This window comes from Cyanistes caeruleus, chromosome 1, assembly GCF_971803275.1.
Source record: "Cyanistes caeruleus chromosome 1, bCyaCae1.hap1.1, whole genome shotgun sequence".
In the NCBI taxonomy this organism is placed as follows: domain Eukaryota; kingdom Metazoa; phylum Chordata; class Aves; order Passeriformes; family Paridae; genus Cyanistes; species Cyanistes caeruleus.
In genome coordinates, this window is record NC_141701.1 from 47,161,094 (window position 1) to 47,180,619 (window position 19,526).

Sequence of the window (19,526 nt, forward strand, 5' to 3'; positions counted from 1 at the left end):
CAGAGTTATGTATTGTGATTTCTGGATGGTATCACAGCACAGTTTTCAGCTGTGCTTAATATAATAAATCCAGTCTCAGCAGACATTAACTTTGAGCCCTAAGAGATGCTCTGAAATAGTTTGTTTCCTTTTATCCATGATATCCATGGGTATAAATGATATCCATTTGAAGTTTATGTTTGGTACTGGCATGTCCTTTAATGTAAAGGCAGAACTGTGAGCTTGGAGTATGTCTTTGGAAGATACTTTTTCATTCTAGCCTTGACAAATCATCTCTATATGTTTGACAGTACAAAACAACAGTTCAAAAGTAAATTTTTTTAAATCTAATTTTGAATTGCAGAGAATGCAGGTTTATTTGTTCCTCTGCATAATAGATTCCTTGTCTCCCATGTTTTTATTTAGTCTCCTGGAGTTAGTAGCATATGGAGAGCTGAGGCAGGGAGATGAATCATTATTGTGACAAAGAGAAGTGAAAAGAATGAGAACTGTTTTGGAAGTCATTTCCGTTGCTAATGCACTGATGAAAATGCCAAAACTACATGGGAGAACTGTGCACTCTGTAATAAACTAATGTAGAAGGCTCCAAAGCTAGCTAAGGCTGGGCTTCCAAAATTGAGAAAGATACAGCCACATTTTTCTGCTTTGCTGGTTCTCTGTTCGTTTCAGAATGTGTCCTGTTGATTTTTAAATACCTTCATGGGTGAAATGTCTCCAGGCTGTCTCACTGATCTTGAGGCTTGACCTCCATGATAGGCACTAGGTGCCACACTTCAGGTGGCTTCCTTTAGAAACTTCAGCTGCTGCTCTCTGAAACAGATCTCCGTGCCTTTCTCTTCCTCCCCAACTCATACCAACTCTTTGCCAAACATCAAGTGCATTGATTTCTCAGTCTGACTCTGTACACCTGTTTAAGGATTAGATTTTGACTTTGAACAAAAGTCAGCCAACAGCCATTGAGCTGTAGGGAAGGCAGACTAAATGGATTATGTTCTGTTCCTGAAATATGTGGTACTCAGGGAAGTCACATAGGCTTCAGACAATCTCAGGAGATGACTATGGGCTGTTCTTGACCTCTACACAGCCACCATGGACAGGGAGAAGGCAGAGTCCAGCTTTGTCTTCATGCATGTTGCAGTGGATTGCTGTTCTAAGGGACCAGAAAGGAATGAGTCTGCTTGCAGAGGCTTCCCCAACTCTTTTTGGAGGAAAATGGGAGGCCAAGAGTATAGTCAGCTACAGTCACTTCTGTCACTGTCTTCCCATGAATGGGACACACAGAAACTGCTGAGGCCCACAGTGTGCAACCTTGTGACACTGCTCATAAAAGGCATTGCTCAAAATTGATCAGCTGTATTAAACGTTTTTAAAAAAACATTTTTTCAAGTGTCACATTTTTTAAAGTTTCTGATGGAATATTTTGACCTTTTGTAACATTTCATGGTTACAAAGCCCTGGAAAGGCTGTCATTTTTAAATGAAAAAACCTTAAAGAAAACCAGTTCTTCCTTGCAGTCCTCAGCATAATAATAGTAATAATAGCATGTCACTTTCTTTCCATTACATCATTACTAAAACAGCATAAACACACCAAAGAATGGCAATGCAGAGACTTTGCTCTGTTATTATTATTGGGTAGTATGGAAAGGAGTCAGTAGGGAGATTTAGTTATCTTCTCTGGGAATTGTTTGTTTATGAATTAAGTTTTCCCAAAGGAGCTGTGACATGGGAAATACAATAGGAAATGGACTTTACATGCATAGAAATACCAAAACTGTAAGTGTCATCTGGATAGAGGGTGATGGAAACTTGCTATTTTTACTAACAGATTTTTGTAAAAAAAACTTGATTACGCATTCCAAAGTTTCGTATGCTATTTTGATACTGCTGATATCCTCCACAGAGTTCTGAATTAGTCATGACAGAAAAATGTTTTACATCTGATAATGTTGACAAGGAACATAGGCACTTCAGGTGTGTCCATAGATTTTAACACTGGAAAACTGCACTGCATTTATTTTCAATAAAATATTCCCCTTAAGCTGTGCATCCTCATTGTCTCTCACAGCCTCCTTGAACCCTTTCAGTGGCATTTGGGCTTTCCATACATAAGGAAAACAGCATGCACAAGGTCTGTTCTCTAACAGCAGTAAGAGGCAGTGACACTGGGGGCAAGGAGGGGTGGAAGATGCAGTCAAGAAATGCACGGATCTTGAACTGACAACAGTCTCAGTCTGCAGTGTTCAGCATGAGATCTTTGGGCAATCAGGCGTAGAAAGCGCAATCTCCGAGAATGTGTGCAGCATGCCACTCAACACCGCCCTCCACAACGAAGGGCTCCAGATGTGATCAGTCTTGGGCTAGTCCATGTCTGGGTCTTTGGGCCAGTTATGGCAGTGACTTCAGAGTGTACATCTGGGTGGGCAACCACCCGCCTGAGGCCCATGTGGCAAAGAAAAGTTTTCTATTGAATTCCAGGCTGCTGAGGGCGTTTACTGCTCTCAGGCTTCTGGTTTGTTTTGTGGATGTTATCTAGTTAAAATTACCTAGTGTACATGCTGTCTGCTGGAAACAGCTTTTTCTTTTCTCCTGAAGGCCATCTGAGCCACCACTGAGCTGCTGCTGTGGTGGTCTTGGCACACCTGTGAGGAGTTTGGAAGTGCATCCTATCCTGCAAGGCAGTTATAGCAACCGTTCCTACTCATGGGCATCCAGCACTTGGGAAGAAGATAGGCAAAGGCAGATGTTGAGCTCTTTCCTTCCCAAGGAGCCAGCTCCTTTCTTGCCAGATATACATAGCAAACTGTTAGTTTGGCTGTTAAATTCACCACTTAAGTGTGACAATGAAAATCATGGTGGTTTTATCTGAGTTATCTTCGTGATCTCATGAGATGAGGAATTACCTGGAATTCCAGAAGGCTAGCTCTTGCTGAGCTTAAGATAAAATGAAGTGTATTTTATTGTGGTATTTTGTGGCAGAAGAGGATTAGTACAGCTGACTGCTGCCCAAAACTGAAAATCAATACTTCTCAAAACAAATAGAAAAAGTAATTGTTTTACACAGTGTACCATATCAGTAAAATTCAATGTCTCAAAGAGAAGACAATTGTGAGACTGAGTAAAAGTAAAGAGAGGTGTATATTTTTTATAGGCTTGGATCTGCTTAAAAGGCTCCAGGGACTGAACAATTTCAACAATAGTAGACTTTATATGGAAATTTTTCTAGGACAGAAAGGGAAAGATTAATCAACTGCATGCCATGAGATGTAAGTTTGTATCAACTAAGGTTAAGATACAAATACCTCCTTTTCTCTGATGTGCATATTGATGCCAGACTTGCTGCATTAGGGGAGAATCATAAATTCTCCTGAATTCTCTGCCATCATCCAATACTTGATTAAACCTTATCTTAGTCCAATCCAGTTTTTGTCTGTGGTCCTAGTAGGTAGAACACTTTACAGTTGTTGTTGCTGTTGAAATGCCTATTCCATTACACAAATATTTAATAATTCATAAAATATGAACAAGATGACAAATCACACTGCCCTGTCAGCTTCTGAACTTAGAGGTTTCAGGGGAGAGGCTAAATGTCAGAGGCATTTAAGGCCTTTACCTGCGGTAATGAGGCAGCATATAAGCTAAAGAGACTCCTTGACAGGCTGAAAAGATACAGGAAAAGTACAGTTAAGCATTATAATGCATGAAGCATCTACATGAAACAGGGGGTGTTGGGTCTTAAGTTTGGTGAAATAGTAAGAATGGGCAAAATGCTTCTTGGCAAATTCAAAGAAAATGAAATTTATTTGGTATAAAGGAGCTTTCTTGTGTCCCCGTTAAATGACTTTTGTTGTCCTCACTTGACAAAGCTTAGGCTGCATGGATTGTGCCTCTCATTTGCAGAACTGACCTGAACAGATGCTGTTAGGCTGGTGGATGTGCATACACCTGTTTGAATCATGATTGATCATGCTTCCATATCAGCAAAGCACACATAGGGACCATGACTGCAAGAATTGTGCAGGCTGTTCCCTTTGTGTCCTTAGAAGTGGAAAGTAATAACAGTATCTGGATTACAGATGGGCACATTTAAGAGAAATATTTAAAGTATGAGCAGAGGTACTGTTAAGTTGGGTTCTGTACTATAGCCACTTTATAGGCTGAAGACTGGTGTCACTGCTTGAGCTCTTAGAAGAGGAAATGGGTGCTTTGGCCATTATCTCCAATAGCAAAGGTCAATGATTCTTCTTTTGGCTTTGTCCTTGATCAGAAAGTCTGATCTTTATGTCTGAATGAAGGTAGTGTGAAGTGGCTACTTGATATTCAGAAAGAAATCACTGCCATAATTTTCAACCCAATGTGGTATTTTCCAAGGAGCAAAGAGTTTTGATTTTCTTTAAATGTCTCACTTTTTTTTTTTTTGAGGAAAGCAGAATAAGTTATTATGTGCTTGCATTAGTTCAGCCCTATCATACATCAATCATGTATGTTTATATATTTCTGTGGTGTGTATATATAGTACATTTATATTTATAATTACATATATAGATACATGTTTATACATTGATAAATGTAAGTCTTGCTGAAAAGGAAGATTCTTGCTTTGCCTTATTCCTCTTTGATCACTGTAAGTATGAACATGATATCCTGTTTCTCATAAGAGAATTTTCTTACATAGATTCTATTAATCCTCCATAATCCACATATCCTTCTTTCCTTACTGTACTTTAACATTGTAAGATGTTTCTTCAACATAAAATAATCATCATGTCTTTGTGGTGGCAGGTGTAAAGTTTAATAAAGAGAATGACAGTAGAGAGATAAGAACATTAAGGCCAAGAATCAAAATGGCTATCCATGACTGAAAGCTGTTAAACAGGTGCCACATACCTCAAAGAGGTGAAGTCAGATGATCCTCTAGAAGTGATTCAAAGGCAAGAAATTAAACCTTAATGTTTCATTTTCTCATGCAGCCAAATTGCTGATGAGTTGTATACGGTGCAGGCACAATAGCTTTGCCAATTTGTCTTATATGGAATTTTAAAAAAATTAAGTTAGATAGCAGTTCAGCAATTCTTTTGATATTCACATGATGCTCAGTGATAAAAACTACTTACTGTACATATTAATCTGAAAGGACTGTACATTAATCATGTATTAATCTGGTAAGACAGGATGCTCAATGACTTTAAGAAAGCTCTAAGGATGCAACCACCTGTTGGGCCCACCTTGCACTTGCAGGAAAAGCATCATGGTTGTATTGGTCATCAAATCCTGGAAACAAAAAGAACTTACAGAAAACAGTACTGAAAAAAATATTCATAAATGTGATAGAAAGTAGAGGATTCTTTATTTATATATATATAAACAATATATATTAAATACTCTTTAAATACTGGAACTGCATATAGGTACCTAGCCACAGAAATGCAGATGATTATCTTCCCTCTAAACACATGCCAGGCTAATTAAGAAATCTGCTTTCTTAGTATCAAAAAGCTAATATATATAAATACTCATCTGCAGTACAGAGATTATTGGTTTAGGTATTTGTAATACAATAAAGAAAAACCACCCTAAAATATCTGATGATTTTTCTAGAGGCAAGCAATTGTCCTGCTTTTGTTGGAAAAATATATTCAAGGACAAGTTGCTTATTGTCTGTCATTTGATCTACCCTCTCCCTTGGTTTTTAGTATGTTCTATGTTTTAAACATTACATGTAGGTAATTTTAAGCTTTGTCAGAATCTATTGGCATGAAAAACAGATAGACTCATTTATACTAAAACTAAATTTTATCATTATCGATTAGGCATTTGACTGCTAAAGCATGTTGGAACTCTGGCTGCTTTTGAGTCACAATACATGGAATTAATTGTGTTCTTAACCCCTGGAATTTACCATCATTGCTTTCATAATGCTAAAAAAAATTAAAAAAAGAAAGATAAAATATAAAGAAAGGGCAGAAGAGGGTGACCAAAATCTCTGAGAAAAAAAGATGCTTTAGAGAAGATGGAGATGAGTGCAGCCATTTAGGCAAATATGAAATAAAAATTCTCAAAGCAATTTACAGCAGCTGAAAAAACTTCTGTGTGGCTGGATCAAAGCTGTGCGGATCATGAAGTTACTGACTGTCACCGTTGCCATGGTGCCACTGTTGCCATGGTGCCAGCATCACCGGGTTGTCCTTTAAGGAGCAGCTTTTATTTCAGAAGGGTTAAAGGGTTTTCTTCCCTCAGAAGAGGAAAGCAGAGTCCTTCTATGGGAAATGTGCACCTAAGTGTGCTGTAATGAACAAACTCCTTGCGTTGTCTGCTGATTTCATAGACTGACAGTCTCCAGTTAAGTCTGTCAGGGGATGAAATCCCTCGGGGCATATCTGCACCTTGGTCAGGCTGAGGGTAACACAGCAGATGTGCTTGAGCTAGTGTTAAACTAATGGGCAGAATTAGAGAGCAAATCCTGTTTTGCTTTCTCCTTTCCTCCAATTTATTTCACTTTGAATTGTTTCTTTACCTTGTTTGGGCTCCTCAGCTTTTCAGGCTGGATCACGGCATTGCTGTTTCTTTTGGGAAGAGCCACTGTTTCAGTGGTTCAAGGTTAAACCTTTCATTACCTTGGAAAAAGTTGTGCTGCTGATTGAAACCCTTCCTTGTCAGTGGATTTATTAGTAGTGCTCCTTCAGGAGCTGCATTATCACCTGAAGGCCTTACATTAAGCAGCAAATTTTGTCTTGCTCTTTAATTGGTAACAGACCCTCAGAGCAGACTCTCAGAAAAGTCTCAGACTTTGTTTCATTGTATTGTTTAATACAACTAAATTAATATCTAGGGAGAGGAGACTTTAAAGGAGAGTTGGTCAGAGGAATTTTGCCTGAATTTGCTGTATCTTTTTTAACAAGAGATTGATCTTGGTATTGTAAAAATGGTTTGTGAAGAGACTTTGAGCTTCTAATGATTTCAATGAAAGTTTTGTCGTTGCAATAGGCAATATAATTGAAAGCTTACAGGGAAGTTTTTATTTCTGTGGTAGATTATCCCCAAAGCTGACCTAAAATTAAATGACAAATTCTACTTGGATTTTGGTCTGTTTCTGCATGCAGGATTCATTCAGATGCTTAATTCTGCTCACAATATCCTGTGCACAATATATGCAGCTGTTAACAGTGCCTTATTTTGTTAGATGACCATTGGAAAAAAATAGAGGTTTTTTTCTACACACTTTTTTTGTATTTGTTTTTTTCCCTGCCCTAATTGCCAGCAATCCAATTAGACTTGACAATAGTTCTAGTCCCATCCTCTCTTTCTTGGGAGGGAGGATATGTACCATGTTTGTCATCTTTAGCTGGGATTTTTGCTGCCAACTAATGGCAGATTTCCAGTAACAGTATCAGCCTTGCACAATCAGTGATATTACAGGTACCTCTCCTTGATCATTGCTGACTTTCTGCAGTTTGAAATCCCACAGTCAGCACCTGTTCCATAAAAATCTCTCATGTCTGGATTATTTCAAAAAGACTTGTCAGTAGATGCTGGACCACTTCAGCTGGGGTTTGGACAGAGGAGATCCCAGTCCCTCATTTTTCTCCCATGTATTAGGCTGTCCCAGTCAATGCTTTCATCTGTTCATCTGGTTCTGTAGCTGCTGGATATCTGGGAATGAAAGTGTTCTTGCTAAGGTGCAGAGAATTTACCCATCTGGCAGTGTTTCGTTGTCTTAAATTTGAATGCAGGAAAGCAGAGGAGAGCTAGATGGAAATGATCTGTAGACCACCTGAGACAGAAAATGCATGTAAACGAAGAGAAATGGTATTAGAAGATTAGAAAATTCATGTGAATTAATGAATACAGAGAATGGCATTAAAATATTATTTGTTCTTTTTTTTCTGTTCTGAAGATTTTGGGGTTTTTTTGGTCATATTTCCATTGCTGGCATAACATTCTGTGTGCACAAGTTACATATGTTTACTCTGAAGAAAATATATATGCAAAAGAGATGTAACTCTGAAATCTGGGAAATATCAGTGGCTCTCCCTCAAGAAAAAAAGTGTGTGTTGTTCTTGATGCTTGCCTGCTGTAATTTTTATCTTTTTGGTAGTACTGGATTATCTTGATGTAGCTGTTTTCAGTGGCACTAACAATGATCCATTTCCGTGGCGATTTTTGATGACGATGTTAGCAGCTGGTTAAACCATGCAGAAGAGGGACAAAACAAATATTATGTCTATAAAAAGCCTGATATTACTTTAATTCCAACAGTAGAATGAAAACAAAGGTTACGTACATCAGAATCTTTTTCCTGATGTTTTGAGAAGTTGACCCCATGGTAAATAGAATGATTTATTTTGAACAGTGAGTGAACTTGATGAGCTGTTTCAAAACACTCTCTTTGGAAAAAATACGAGTTTTTGTAAGGACAGAGGTTTTGGCAGTTTGGGGAAGTGAAGTTACAAGGATTGGCTCTGTGTACACAAACTAAAGAAAACTTTTGTAAAGTATTCTGTGTTCACAGTGAGAACTATGACATTTAACTTCTTAGCAGTTTAAAAGTTTCAGAGAAAACATAGTTTTATATGGAATGTACAAGTAGAGTTGTAATATTAACAAATCATGGTCATGTCAGGGCTAAATCCCCACCACATCTTTCCATTCCAGATAGAAAGATTAAATCAGAATCTAAATTTTGAAAATGTCCTCATCTGTGTTCTTGACTATATATGTTCCTGAACAACTCAGAAATGCTAGATGTTCAAAATCTACAGCCAATTTCTGCAGCCTGAAAATCTTTCTCTGAAGTGATTCTAAAGTCAGGGATGAAAGGAATCCATGATAGCTTGGTCAAAAATTACACTTTTATCTGGCCAGTGATGTCTGGTTTGAACCAATCAATATTGGACACTCCAGAGGCTGTGGTAAAACCACATCTGGTCAGTAGAGAAGGCAGAAAAGAATGCAGAGTTCCACATTCCTCTATCTCCAAGGATCCAAATTTGTGCATTGCCAAGGACCAGGAACCCTTAGGATGCCATCTCCTGTCCTCAAGCCACATGTCAGACTTATCAGAGTTTTCTGATGTTGTATGTTCAAGAAAAGCATCTAACAGGAAACTGGCTCAATAGTTATCTTGCCTGTTCTTAAGGTCTACAGCAAGAAATTCTCCAGTCTTTATTTTTTATTTTGTTATCTGTAAACTAAATTAATCTTTTATTCTAAAATTCTATTTCCCCTCCTATTTTCTTAAACCAACATTTGTGAGACAAATTGTACTCTCTTTGGAAATTTTTTCTTATCTGACCATAAAGTGGTAGGGAGAAAGGAGGAGATTATTCATGTCACAAGTTGTGCAGTCATCTGTCTATCAAAGTTCCTTTACAGCTAGAGGTAACTGTGCCTCCCTCCACTCGGGAATCACTAAAGCAGATTTAGAAAAAGCAGATGCATCAGAGCACATTTTTTCCTATGCCTACTTTTTTCCTGTGCAAAGGTGATTTTATGTGCTGAGTTTGTCCCTACTGTGCAGCAAGTTCTTCCAGACATTGGGATATTTCTGCTTCATAGATCTTAGTCTGTTACCCAGCATTTCAACGATGCCACTGTTTTTCTAGTTGCCAATAATTCAGCCTGGTAAGGGGCAAACTGGAGCTCTGGAATTGAATTAATCTTTTTGAATCCTGAAGCTGAGTGCTGTGTTGTCCTTGATAAAAGCTTGTTAAATGTGAATGGCAGTGTAAGCAGTGTGTGAAATGTTTTATGGCACCTGAGCCTCTCTCTGGTTCCCAGAATAATGGGGACAGCTGAAGTTTTCACCTTTTATGTGGAGACCTGCATTTGGGAATCTCCTGTAACCAGTAAGTTTGAAACCCCTAAATGGCTGAGTTGCTCTCTATTTTTCCTCCTGGTTCCTGTTCAGCCCTTGTACTAGAGTATGAAGAATACCAGAGTATTTATATGTTTTGTTACCTGACTATTCAGGACCAGTTTCTTGTGTGGAGGAGATCAGCCCACTCTCCTCAGACCTAATCCTATTACAAGGATACACTTATTTCCTGCAATGCTGATACACATTGTACAGAACTAGAACTGGTTTTGCTTGAGGTACGAAGCATAATTTGAAATACCAAGATTTTTGACAATTTTTTTAATTACTTGTGAATAACTCAGAGATTGGAACTACAGAAATAACAGGAATCAAGGCAAATAGGTGTTAATGAAGTGTTCCTTTAAAATGTGTCTTGTTTTCACAGCGCAATGGAATGACACAATAAACTTAGAATGATTTATTTTAAGTAACAATCTTGAGGAGAGGTTATTTTGTTTTGTTTTGTTTTGTTTTGATTTGATTTGATTTTTCATGCAAGGAAGGGTTTGAAATGATTTCTCAGGAAAAGTTTCAGCTCACATGGAAATGTTTTGTTTAATTATGCTATGCTTGAATTTTTTCCTAATCATGGAAAGCTGTGTCAGAATTTTGTAAGAAAATTTCAGGTTATGAGTGTTTTTAAAGTAGCTTTCGTAATACTGACTGGTCACAGCTCCTTTAAAAGTAGGCAGAGTCCATGGAGCTATTCCTGTTTCCAAAATAGTTGGCGTTCAATCATCCAGTCTGTATAATTTGATAGAATTACTGACTGTATGTCAAAATCTTGGGAAGCTTTGTTCAAAATAGGCATATTATAGCTAATTAAAATTTCCCTTTCCACCTCCTAGTTTTAAAAATTCAGCATTAAAATATATTTGGAAATCATTAACTTTAGTCTGCCCTTTAACTTGCTTTCTTTTGTCTTGAAAGCTCATTCCTTTTAGTAAAGCATCTGAATGTCTAGGAGGACAACTGACCTTTAAAGCGAAGAGAGATTACTTCACTCAGGTTGTTGTGAATTTATTTTGTTGTTTTTTTTTTTTTAAAGGCCATTCAGAACATCAATGTAGGTGGGTTTGTTTTTTTTCAAACTAAATGCGCACTTAAACCACTTCAGATAATACTGAAATGTACTTAAAGGAAAATTACCTTCTCTACTGTGTCCCTAGGATTTAAATTCTTCCCCTGGAAAAAAATTACATTGTTAGCTTCTCTGAAAACTTGTTTTTCATTTTTAAACGGATTCTTCTTTTAGATAAACCACCAAAGGTAGACATTATAGCAATGTGTTTTCTTTTGGTTTGTTTGTGATTTGTTTTTTCTTTCCTTACACACACTTACTTCATTTGCTCTTCCAACCCACATTTTGTTTGTCTTTGGCACTGAGAGACTCTTACATAATTTCTCAAAAATACAACAGTGTTCAGCTATAATAGTCCAAAAGGCTACAGCCTGCATTTTTGTGGAGGTTTGGGATGATCACAGTAGAATGGTGTATTGTTTCTGATAGAGCCTGTTTTTGGAGGTTTCTTGAATGCCTGTTTCTCTGCCCTTGGCCTCTTCTCAAGTGTCTAATAAACAGGGCTCAACAAGGGAGTGGGTGACACGACTTTAACTTGTGCCACTTCTCAAATACAGCACTTCAGTTTCTTTGAGGAGATGAGCTTAAGTAAAAGAACGCTCTGTACATACCACAGATGCCATCTTTCGTTAGTTTCTGTTTACATGGTCGGTAATTCATACTGTATATTTTTATGTAATAAGTTAGCATTAACCTAAAATAAACTCAGTACAGTTAAGTCCACAAGCATTCACACCAGAGTAAATGAGAAATGGTCCCTTGTAGGTCAGTGCATCTGCTGCATTCTTTATAAGGGGAGAGCCCAGCCCACTAGAACAAGATGCAAACATATTTTAGAGCACCCTTTGAACTAATGGATATTCAGCCTTGCAGCTGGTTTTTAGGTAAAGTGCATAAAAGATTTCACTCCTGAATAGTTAACTTCCACTCTTTGGAGTAAGTGTCAGCTCTCTCTGGCTGCAAATAACTATAAGACAGGCCACTGAACATGCACAGTTGCAATACGATCTTGAATTTTGAAGTATAACTCTCTGTTTGTGTCTTGTCCTTGTCCTCTGTCAGTCTCTTTTGGGTATAAATGTTAAGTTGTATGTTTGCTTACATGTATTTTAGCTAGGAGTAGGAGCTCACTTTTTCTGTTGGCTTAGAGCTATTCAGGACTGCCTGTGTAGGACACTGCTGTGGCTGGCAGTGTGAAAACACTGAAGTCAGATAAAGTTTGTATCAGGAGCTGTGTCTGTGTCTGTATTGGTACCAGCAATTTGGTTGTTGAGCAGGGATTGATCAGGTCTGCAGTCATGTGTTATCCTGCCTGGATCAAGTCCATCTCATGCCTCATTTCCTCTGACAGGGAGGGGCCTGGGCTATAGGCACATGGAGAACAGTCATGGTGTGAGTTATGGTAATGTCTAAGAAGAAAAAAGCCAACTGCATGCCTGAATCTCTCTGAAGTAGAAAACATCCCCAAAGAGGCCAGAGAAGGTACTCCTTGTGTAGTCCCCACTGAACACCTTTTCTCCTCTGCCATTGCATGGTCTCAACTGCTACATTTAGATTGTTGTCCCCTCTCTGCCTAACTCATAGAATGGGACTGGAGAGAGGTCACACAACCTTCTCTTCTTCGTTTGCCACTCTTGCATGTGATCCTGCACTGATTACACTTCAGGCAGATTCAGAGCCTACCTTTTAAGATGTGACCATAACAAATGTAGCAAGTATTGACTAACACAGTCTTAGTCCAAGCTCTGGTGCACAGAATCTACTCTGAAATGGCATTTGCTTCCCTGCTGCACATGTAGTAATGCTTTAACAAGTAATAGATTACAGAATGAAGTTTCTGCTGTCTCCCCTGGGAGTCAACTAAGGCAAACAATGATTAGGAAATCTTAGCTGATAATTGTTTAAATGTTTTGTTTCTTAATTTTATCTTTTTCCTTGGGCAATTTTGTATTAACCTAAACAGTTCCTTTCATTCTTCAGTGCTTGTGTTTCCCAAGTTTTTGTAAACCACTACCAAGCCTTCCTTTCCCACAGGCATTGCTTATCCTAACTGTTGACTGAAAATCAATCCCCCCATCTAATGACTCTGTCACTGTTCTTTGAACTCTTTCCATTTTACATTATCCATCTGGCAGCGAAACATCCAAAACTGCACGCAGGCTGCAGATGTGGTAGCTCCATAGCTGCTGAGGCAGGGATCTGTTACAAACCATTGTATGTCAGGATTTAGCTGTTACTAGGATCAGTACTCAGAAAGTATAAAGTCATTTGTCTCTAGTTTCTCTACCCAGGATACGTGGGGGGAATGTGAGATTTGCAACATAAACCTACTGAAGTTGTGTTGTTTCTCTTAACCCTACACCCTGTTAATTTTTCTTTGGTTTTTATACACCTATAGACACATTTCAAGCTCTTGTTCTCCTCAGAAACGCAAGGCTTTCCAAATCCAGGATCCAACTGCTCTCCATCAAGTAAAAGCCAGGAGACTTCTAGGCCAGGACAGCTAGGATATGTGACAAGGGGTCCTTTGCTTTGGTTCCCTGCCCCGCCTCTGCTGTGTCCCAGGTTCTGTCAGAGTCAACATCAAATTGTGGTGTGTGACTACCATACTGTCTTCTCCATCTAAAAGAAGAAGATATGACTGCACACATGGAAATTAAATTTCAGCAGAAGTATTTTAGTTTTCATTTATGATATCACAAGTTCACAAAGTGTTTTTTCCTTCTTTTCAATTTAACAGGTTATCACTGCTGGCTTATCACCGTTCTTCTTTGTCATGACTGCCAATGTACTAACAATTTCTTGGTAAGTGTCTACATGAGCTTTTTGCTTAAGAGTAAAGATGAATTCTCACACAGTTCTTCATGTGGAAATATTTTTAAATGTCAAGTTCTATTGCTGTCAGTATTATCTTGCATGTAAGGAGAACCAGGTGTGCAATGATGGATGCAGGAAAGTAATAGAAGAGTTTCTTCTGCCTCTGTGGGAGAACATGGACATTTTGGACATTAAGTTTCACCACAATTCACTCAGCATATTTTACAGTGAGACAAATGGATCCAATAGGCAAATAAATGACCTATTCAAAGTCATGCTGCAATTTAGTGGCTGAACTGGAAGTAAAACACAGGAGTCAAGGTTTGGTGACAGCATCTGTTTAACCAAGAGGGTGGTTGTGGATGCATAAAATGACACTGGAGAAAAATAATGATAATAAACTTTCCCCAAAGCTGTATCTGGATTTTGTAATGTCTGGCCACACAGTACAAATCACCTAACCCGAATTTTTTAGGTAGCAGTATAAAGGATTTGGGTTCAAGCTCCTTTGGTCAAAGGCAGTGTTTTTGATCTATTTTGTATGGCACACAGTGAAAGGGAATCACAGAACATGGCTGGTGAATCTAAGTGATTCTGCCATGCAAATAACATCTCAATGTGGGGTTAGACATGTGTTTCTGAGGACAGATTTGTTAATGGAAATAAAAATCTACTTACTTTTGAAAAGCTTTAAGCTTCCCTTTTTCCATTTGATTCATGATTCATTCAGTTTGATTGCCATCCTAAAGATTCAGCTCTGCACTGAATGGAATTAACATATCCTTTCTTCAGGTGTGAAAAGAGCCTTATAGAAAGGAGAATCTCCAGTTCAGACTGGCCCCATTTACTTGTGTGTGAATATGCATTCCTATCTGTATTTTACACACAGGTAGTCTCAAATGCTAAAGTAAGCTGTGTATTTTTTTTTAGTTCTAGGAAATACATGCAGCCTGTGCATGTCAGAGATGTAACCAATATCAAAGAACATACAAAACACTCCTAGTCTAGGCCATTAACTTGCTGCTCTTCACCATGTTTTGTGCAGGTCTGTCATGTGTGCTAGAGGCAGGCTTTGATTATACATTTGTATTCACTGACATGCACTAAAAATTAATGTGTACCTTTGTTAATGTGAGCACACAGACCCATACAGTTGAACAATGTCACCTGCCCTATATGGTCTGAAACTTCTATACATGATGTACGTTTAAAAGATAATTTGCTTTAGGTCTTGGGCCACTGTTGCACTTTGAATGTCATAATTCAAAAAGAAAACAATATAATTTTTTTTTTATTATGTCAGTGCTTGCGCATTGGTAGTGCCTTGGCTTATCAGCAAAGCTCTGGAAATAGTTTGTTGAATGATAGCAGCTGCAAAGCACTCATGAGAACATTAATCACTGAGGATTTTAGTATTGCTCCAATGTGGTCATGGCCAAAATCACAGGTTAATTTTTGAATGATGGGCAAGTGCAGTTAGCTGTCACCCCACTATAAACAGAAGCTGGAAGATTTGCCAGATGGTAAATTGAAGGTAATATCAAGGGTTGGCATTTAGCCGTGATTTTTGCTCTGCTTCATCTTGAAGATATAACAATGGATTCCATTTGCCTAGTAATTTGGACTGCACAGGCATGTGGATGCCCAAGATTTCAAATCCTTCAGAAAGGGGTTCTTTGTCTGATGTAAGATATATGATAGTAAAGAACAGCTCAGGTGCAGGCATCTTTTTACAGAACAAGGCTGGGAAGTTTGCTGTATTTTGTAATTTCTAGTCTGACTTTTAGAATGATTTCTTTTTGAAAGTCTCTGTTAAAAATTTAGAAAACACCACATCTATAGAAACAGGAAAAAAAATTTCTAAGGCTTTGTTGATTTTAGGTCTTCTGTATGCAGTGTTATGGGGCTTGGGGTTTTTTTTAGGATAAAGGATATATTACCAAATCTTAGCTTCCAAAGGAATTGATGCATAGGGTGTGTTTATAACTGGAGCTGAAATAAGACATGGGGGTTACCCCCCTCCAGAAAAAAAGCACTCAGAAGTTGTTACCAATTGTAGGTGACCAGACTCAGTGGTTTAGACCCTTTTTGAAAACCTTGCAGACTTTTGCTCCTTGTTGGTAATTCCACACCAAAGCTATTCTGTGGACCACCACAGACTGTAGCACCTACTTTCCAGGGCTGTTTACTGTGTAATTGGTAATTGTAAGATGTTGTGCTGTTGTTATGCAATATTTTTTTCCTCTCAGGAACAAGGGCAGTTATGTGTTTTTTAAAACAGCTCACCAAAGCTAAGATCTAAGTGAATGTAATGCTATTAGACTCAAGAGCCTTCAGCTTTACATGTTTTTTTTTTGTAAGGGATAAAAAAAGAAAAAAAAGAGTACTCTTAGAAATGAACTTTACAGAAGTTTGTTTTGTTTATAAAGTTCAGTAAGGAGCTTTTCTGTTTCATAAGCTAATTAAGCCATGGGGCTAAGATGAAAGGTCAGTACACTTAGCTTTGCACTGTTATAAAAGGGGAGAAGAGTCAGCATCTTACCATATTCCTGTCAACTGTGACAGATAACAGAGGAGACTTGGGGACTGTTAACTATTGCATGCATTGAGTGGGTTGATAGCATATTTCAGTGAAGGTTTTTGTAAAACCATTCATCCTGACTTGGAGCTCTGCTCCTAGGCTGACTCTTGGGGAGCAGCCTTGATGCCACAGCTGTGCTGTGTGCAGGACAGGAAAAAAGTGCTTGGGCCCATTAGTGCCTTTTTGGCTGGGGCAGCTTCTTTCACCTCACCGAGAGGCAAACACAAGAATTTCTGCTGGCCTTACTATGCCAATGGGATCACCCCAGTGCAAAAAGGTTTTCCCAGATTTTGCCTTTTCCACAAAACCTAGGCTTTACATCTCCTCCTGATGCTGTCAGGTGGCAAGTTTTCACAGCAGAACACAAGCAGAAACTGCAAGAAAGAATAATTTCTTTATATATTTATATAAATTTATATAAATTTATAAAATTTTCAATTATCATCAATAAGGTTCAAACTCTTTTGCTTTCCTTTCCTATTCTTGCTAGTGTAGGAGTGTGCAGCTATTCTTGTAACTAGGGGCAACCTTCTCCATTTAGATTCCTGTCTGTGCATTTTTACTGAATACCACCAACCCTAAAACATAGGAAAGGTAGTTTCTGATGAGATCATTTAAATAAGATATTTTGGGTTACAGAATTTTCTTTGCGAGACAAATGAAAAAAATCACCTGGGTTACTGTCTCTAGGTTGGAATGTGTTTAGATAAAATAATATAATTTTGTATCAAGTAGAAGGACTCACATGATGCTAAATTTGTGATATGCTTTGTTTACAGCCTTGTGATCGGTGGAGTTGGAGAAGCATTACTTGTTTACAGTGAAAGGACAGGCACATAAAGAGGAACCAGATCTCACCAGCTGGAAAAGAGCTGACTTTCAGCCTAGAGACACTAGCATGAAAAAAAGTGGCAGCAGGAATGAAGAAGTGCAACCAAACATGAGGAAAGGGATCTATTTTTTTTTTTTTTTTTTTAATTAAGAAAATAACCTATGCTATTAATAATGCTGGTAAAGGAACAGCATAGTTGGCAAAGATGGTAAGGAGCCTTTACCTCAAAGCACAAGACAAACTATGTCAGATTGATGTGGTAAAAGGAAAACTGCACTGTCTCATGCTGATGGCTCTGTGTGAGCACCACTCAGTAGCAGCTTCTTGCACAGGGAACTAAACTCAGGAAAAAGCAGCATTCCCCACTGGATGCCTCCAGTGGTTGTTTTTTTTGTTTGAAGCAGACAGCAGGTCATACCAAACAATGTCAGAGCCCAGACCCTGCCATAAACTCAGGATCTGGAAGGACGGATTTTGCCTCCAACTGTGCTGTAAGCAGCAAGCTGCCACACACAGGTCTCTAGTCATGTTGTCTGAATGGGCACAGGGACTAAGGCCAAGGGGCTTGTGGAGATAATCCCCTTCTGGAACTCTGGCAGCTTGACAGCTTTGCAGAAAGGGAAAATCAGCAATAAATCTCAATATCTGTAGTGATTGCTCTTTGTGAATTTTTTTCTCTCCCATTTGCTGAGATTTCTCTTGAACTCTGCCAATTTTTGTCAGCTGGAGGGGGTGGAGGGACACGTACTGTTCCCAGCAGTGGTTTGTCTCTTAAATTATTGCAAGAGGAAACAAAGAATGAATGTCATAAAGAGTGTAAGGAAATTAATCTCAAGAGTTCTTAAAATAATTTCACTTCTGGTTGCTTAATAACTGTTAAAAATTAATCTTGATATATTAGAGCCTGCAGTCTATGTGAAAGTAATATTAAATGATGAGTTTATATTGTGGGAAAGGTCTACATGGTAAAAGGAACTCGATAGCAAAGCTTCAATAAGGAGAGGGACTTGTCTCACATGATGTTAGATATGTAAAGTGTAGTCCCTTAATCTAAATTGACCAGCATTCCTTCATAGTCAATGGGAAGAGGGTTGCTCTCACAGAGATATCCTTTTGCATAGATTACTACGTTAGGAAGTGCATATCGCTCTGTAGATAGAAACTGGGCAACTAGTCTAAACAAGATACACGGTTTCCACAAGGCTACAGTTACCAGAGGAATATCTGCTTCAGTGTAAAAAATTCCACCAAACGGGCTTGAAAACATGGCTACATTTTTGTTTCAAATAAAGCACCATATAGTGAAGGTAAATTTTACAAATGCTTGCAGTCAATTTCTATGACTGAGGAGTTTTAGATAAAGATCAGATTGTTGGTTGTTGTTTTTTTGGTTTTTTTTTTTTTAAAAAAAAGCACTGTTGTTTGAAAGAGAACTAGTCTGGCCTATATTGCACCTAAGCTTATGTCAGTTTATCACAAAAGGTGTCTTTATATGGGCCTGTTGTCTGTGTATGTTGAGTCCCACTCTGACTTGAGTTTGGAGTGAGCCATTTTTTTGCCAGGTGGTAAAACTCAGGTTTGGGAAGAAAGGGGGAAGAAAGGGACAAGCATGGAAAAATAGGTGTCCAAACTGTCCTGAAACTAGCATGAGCCACGTGGGAAGCTGGGCCCATACTCACACCCAGTGAGCCAATGACACAGCCAGCCATGGATCCTCATGGCATCCCAGTCTGTAAATTCAGACAGTGCTGGCAGTGATGGCTGCAGCATTCTGGCTTTCCCCAGAGAGCTTTCTCTGCAGCCAGTTGTGGCAGGATCCTTGCTGTGCCACCTTTCTGCTGACTTTGAAGTGAATAGTGACCCTAGGAGACCTCATGGAAGAGTCCCTGCGTGATTGCTGAGATTTTGCAATCATAGCTGGAACCTTTGCTGTGGGAAAAGCTCATCGTGTACCTCTCTTCTTGCATAACTCTCAAGGATAGGCTGCAGTCTGGTTTTTTTTCTTCCTCTATCTTGCTGGTGCTGTTCCTAGCAATGTACCAAAGCAGAACACCCATTTGCTTTCTTGCTGGTGGTCTTAGTGGAAAGGCAGAGGCCAAACCAGCAGCCAGGGTTGCTGGAACTTTGATCAGAGGTGTGACTCTGGTGTGACTGCAGGAAGCTTGTTTGGCTGCAACAGGCATTTAGGCTGCCTGGGCTCTAGGGGAATTCAGTCCCTGCAGACAGTGCATTAGTGTCCCCTTACACAGTAAGGCAGCTGCCTTTTTATTGAACTTACATGTGTTAAACAACACTGAACTGTTTCACCTTTGCTTGCATTTTTTGTGCCTTAGTGCAATGTGCTTGCATTTCTGAGACTC

General features: G+C 38.7%; 1 protein-coding gene across 2 annotated transcripts in view; it reads left to right on the forward strand.

Annotated features, from left to right (window-relative positions):
* The window catches only part of SLC35D4 (solute carrier family 35 member D4), a 56,020-nt gene extending 38,204 nt beyond the window's left edge, over positions 1-17,816 (forward strand). For both annotated transcript variants that reach the window (XM_086890331.1, XM_086890342.1), the window contains exons 14-15: positions 13,677-13,741; positions 17,114-17,816. In XM_086890331.1, coding sequence (XP_086746457.1) covers positions 13,677-13,741; positions 17,114-17,174 — 126 coding nt within the window. In that variant the 3' untranslated portion in view covers positions 17,175-17,816. The remainder of the gene's footprint in view (positions 1-13,676; positions 13,742-17,113) is intronic.
* Positions 17,817-19,526: the final 1,710 nt, after the last annotated feature.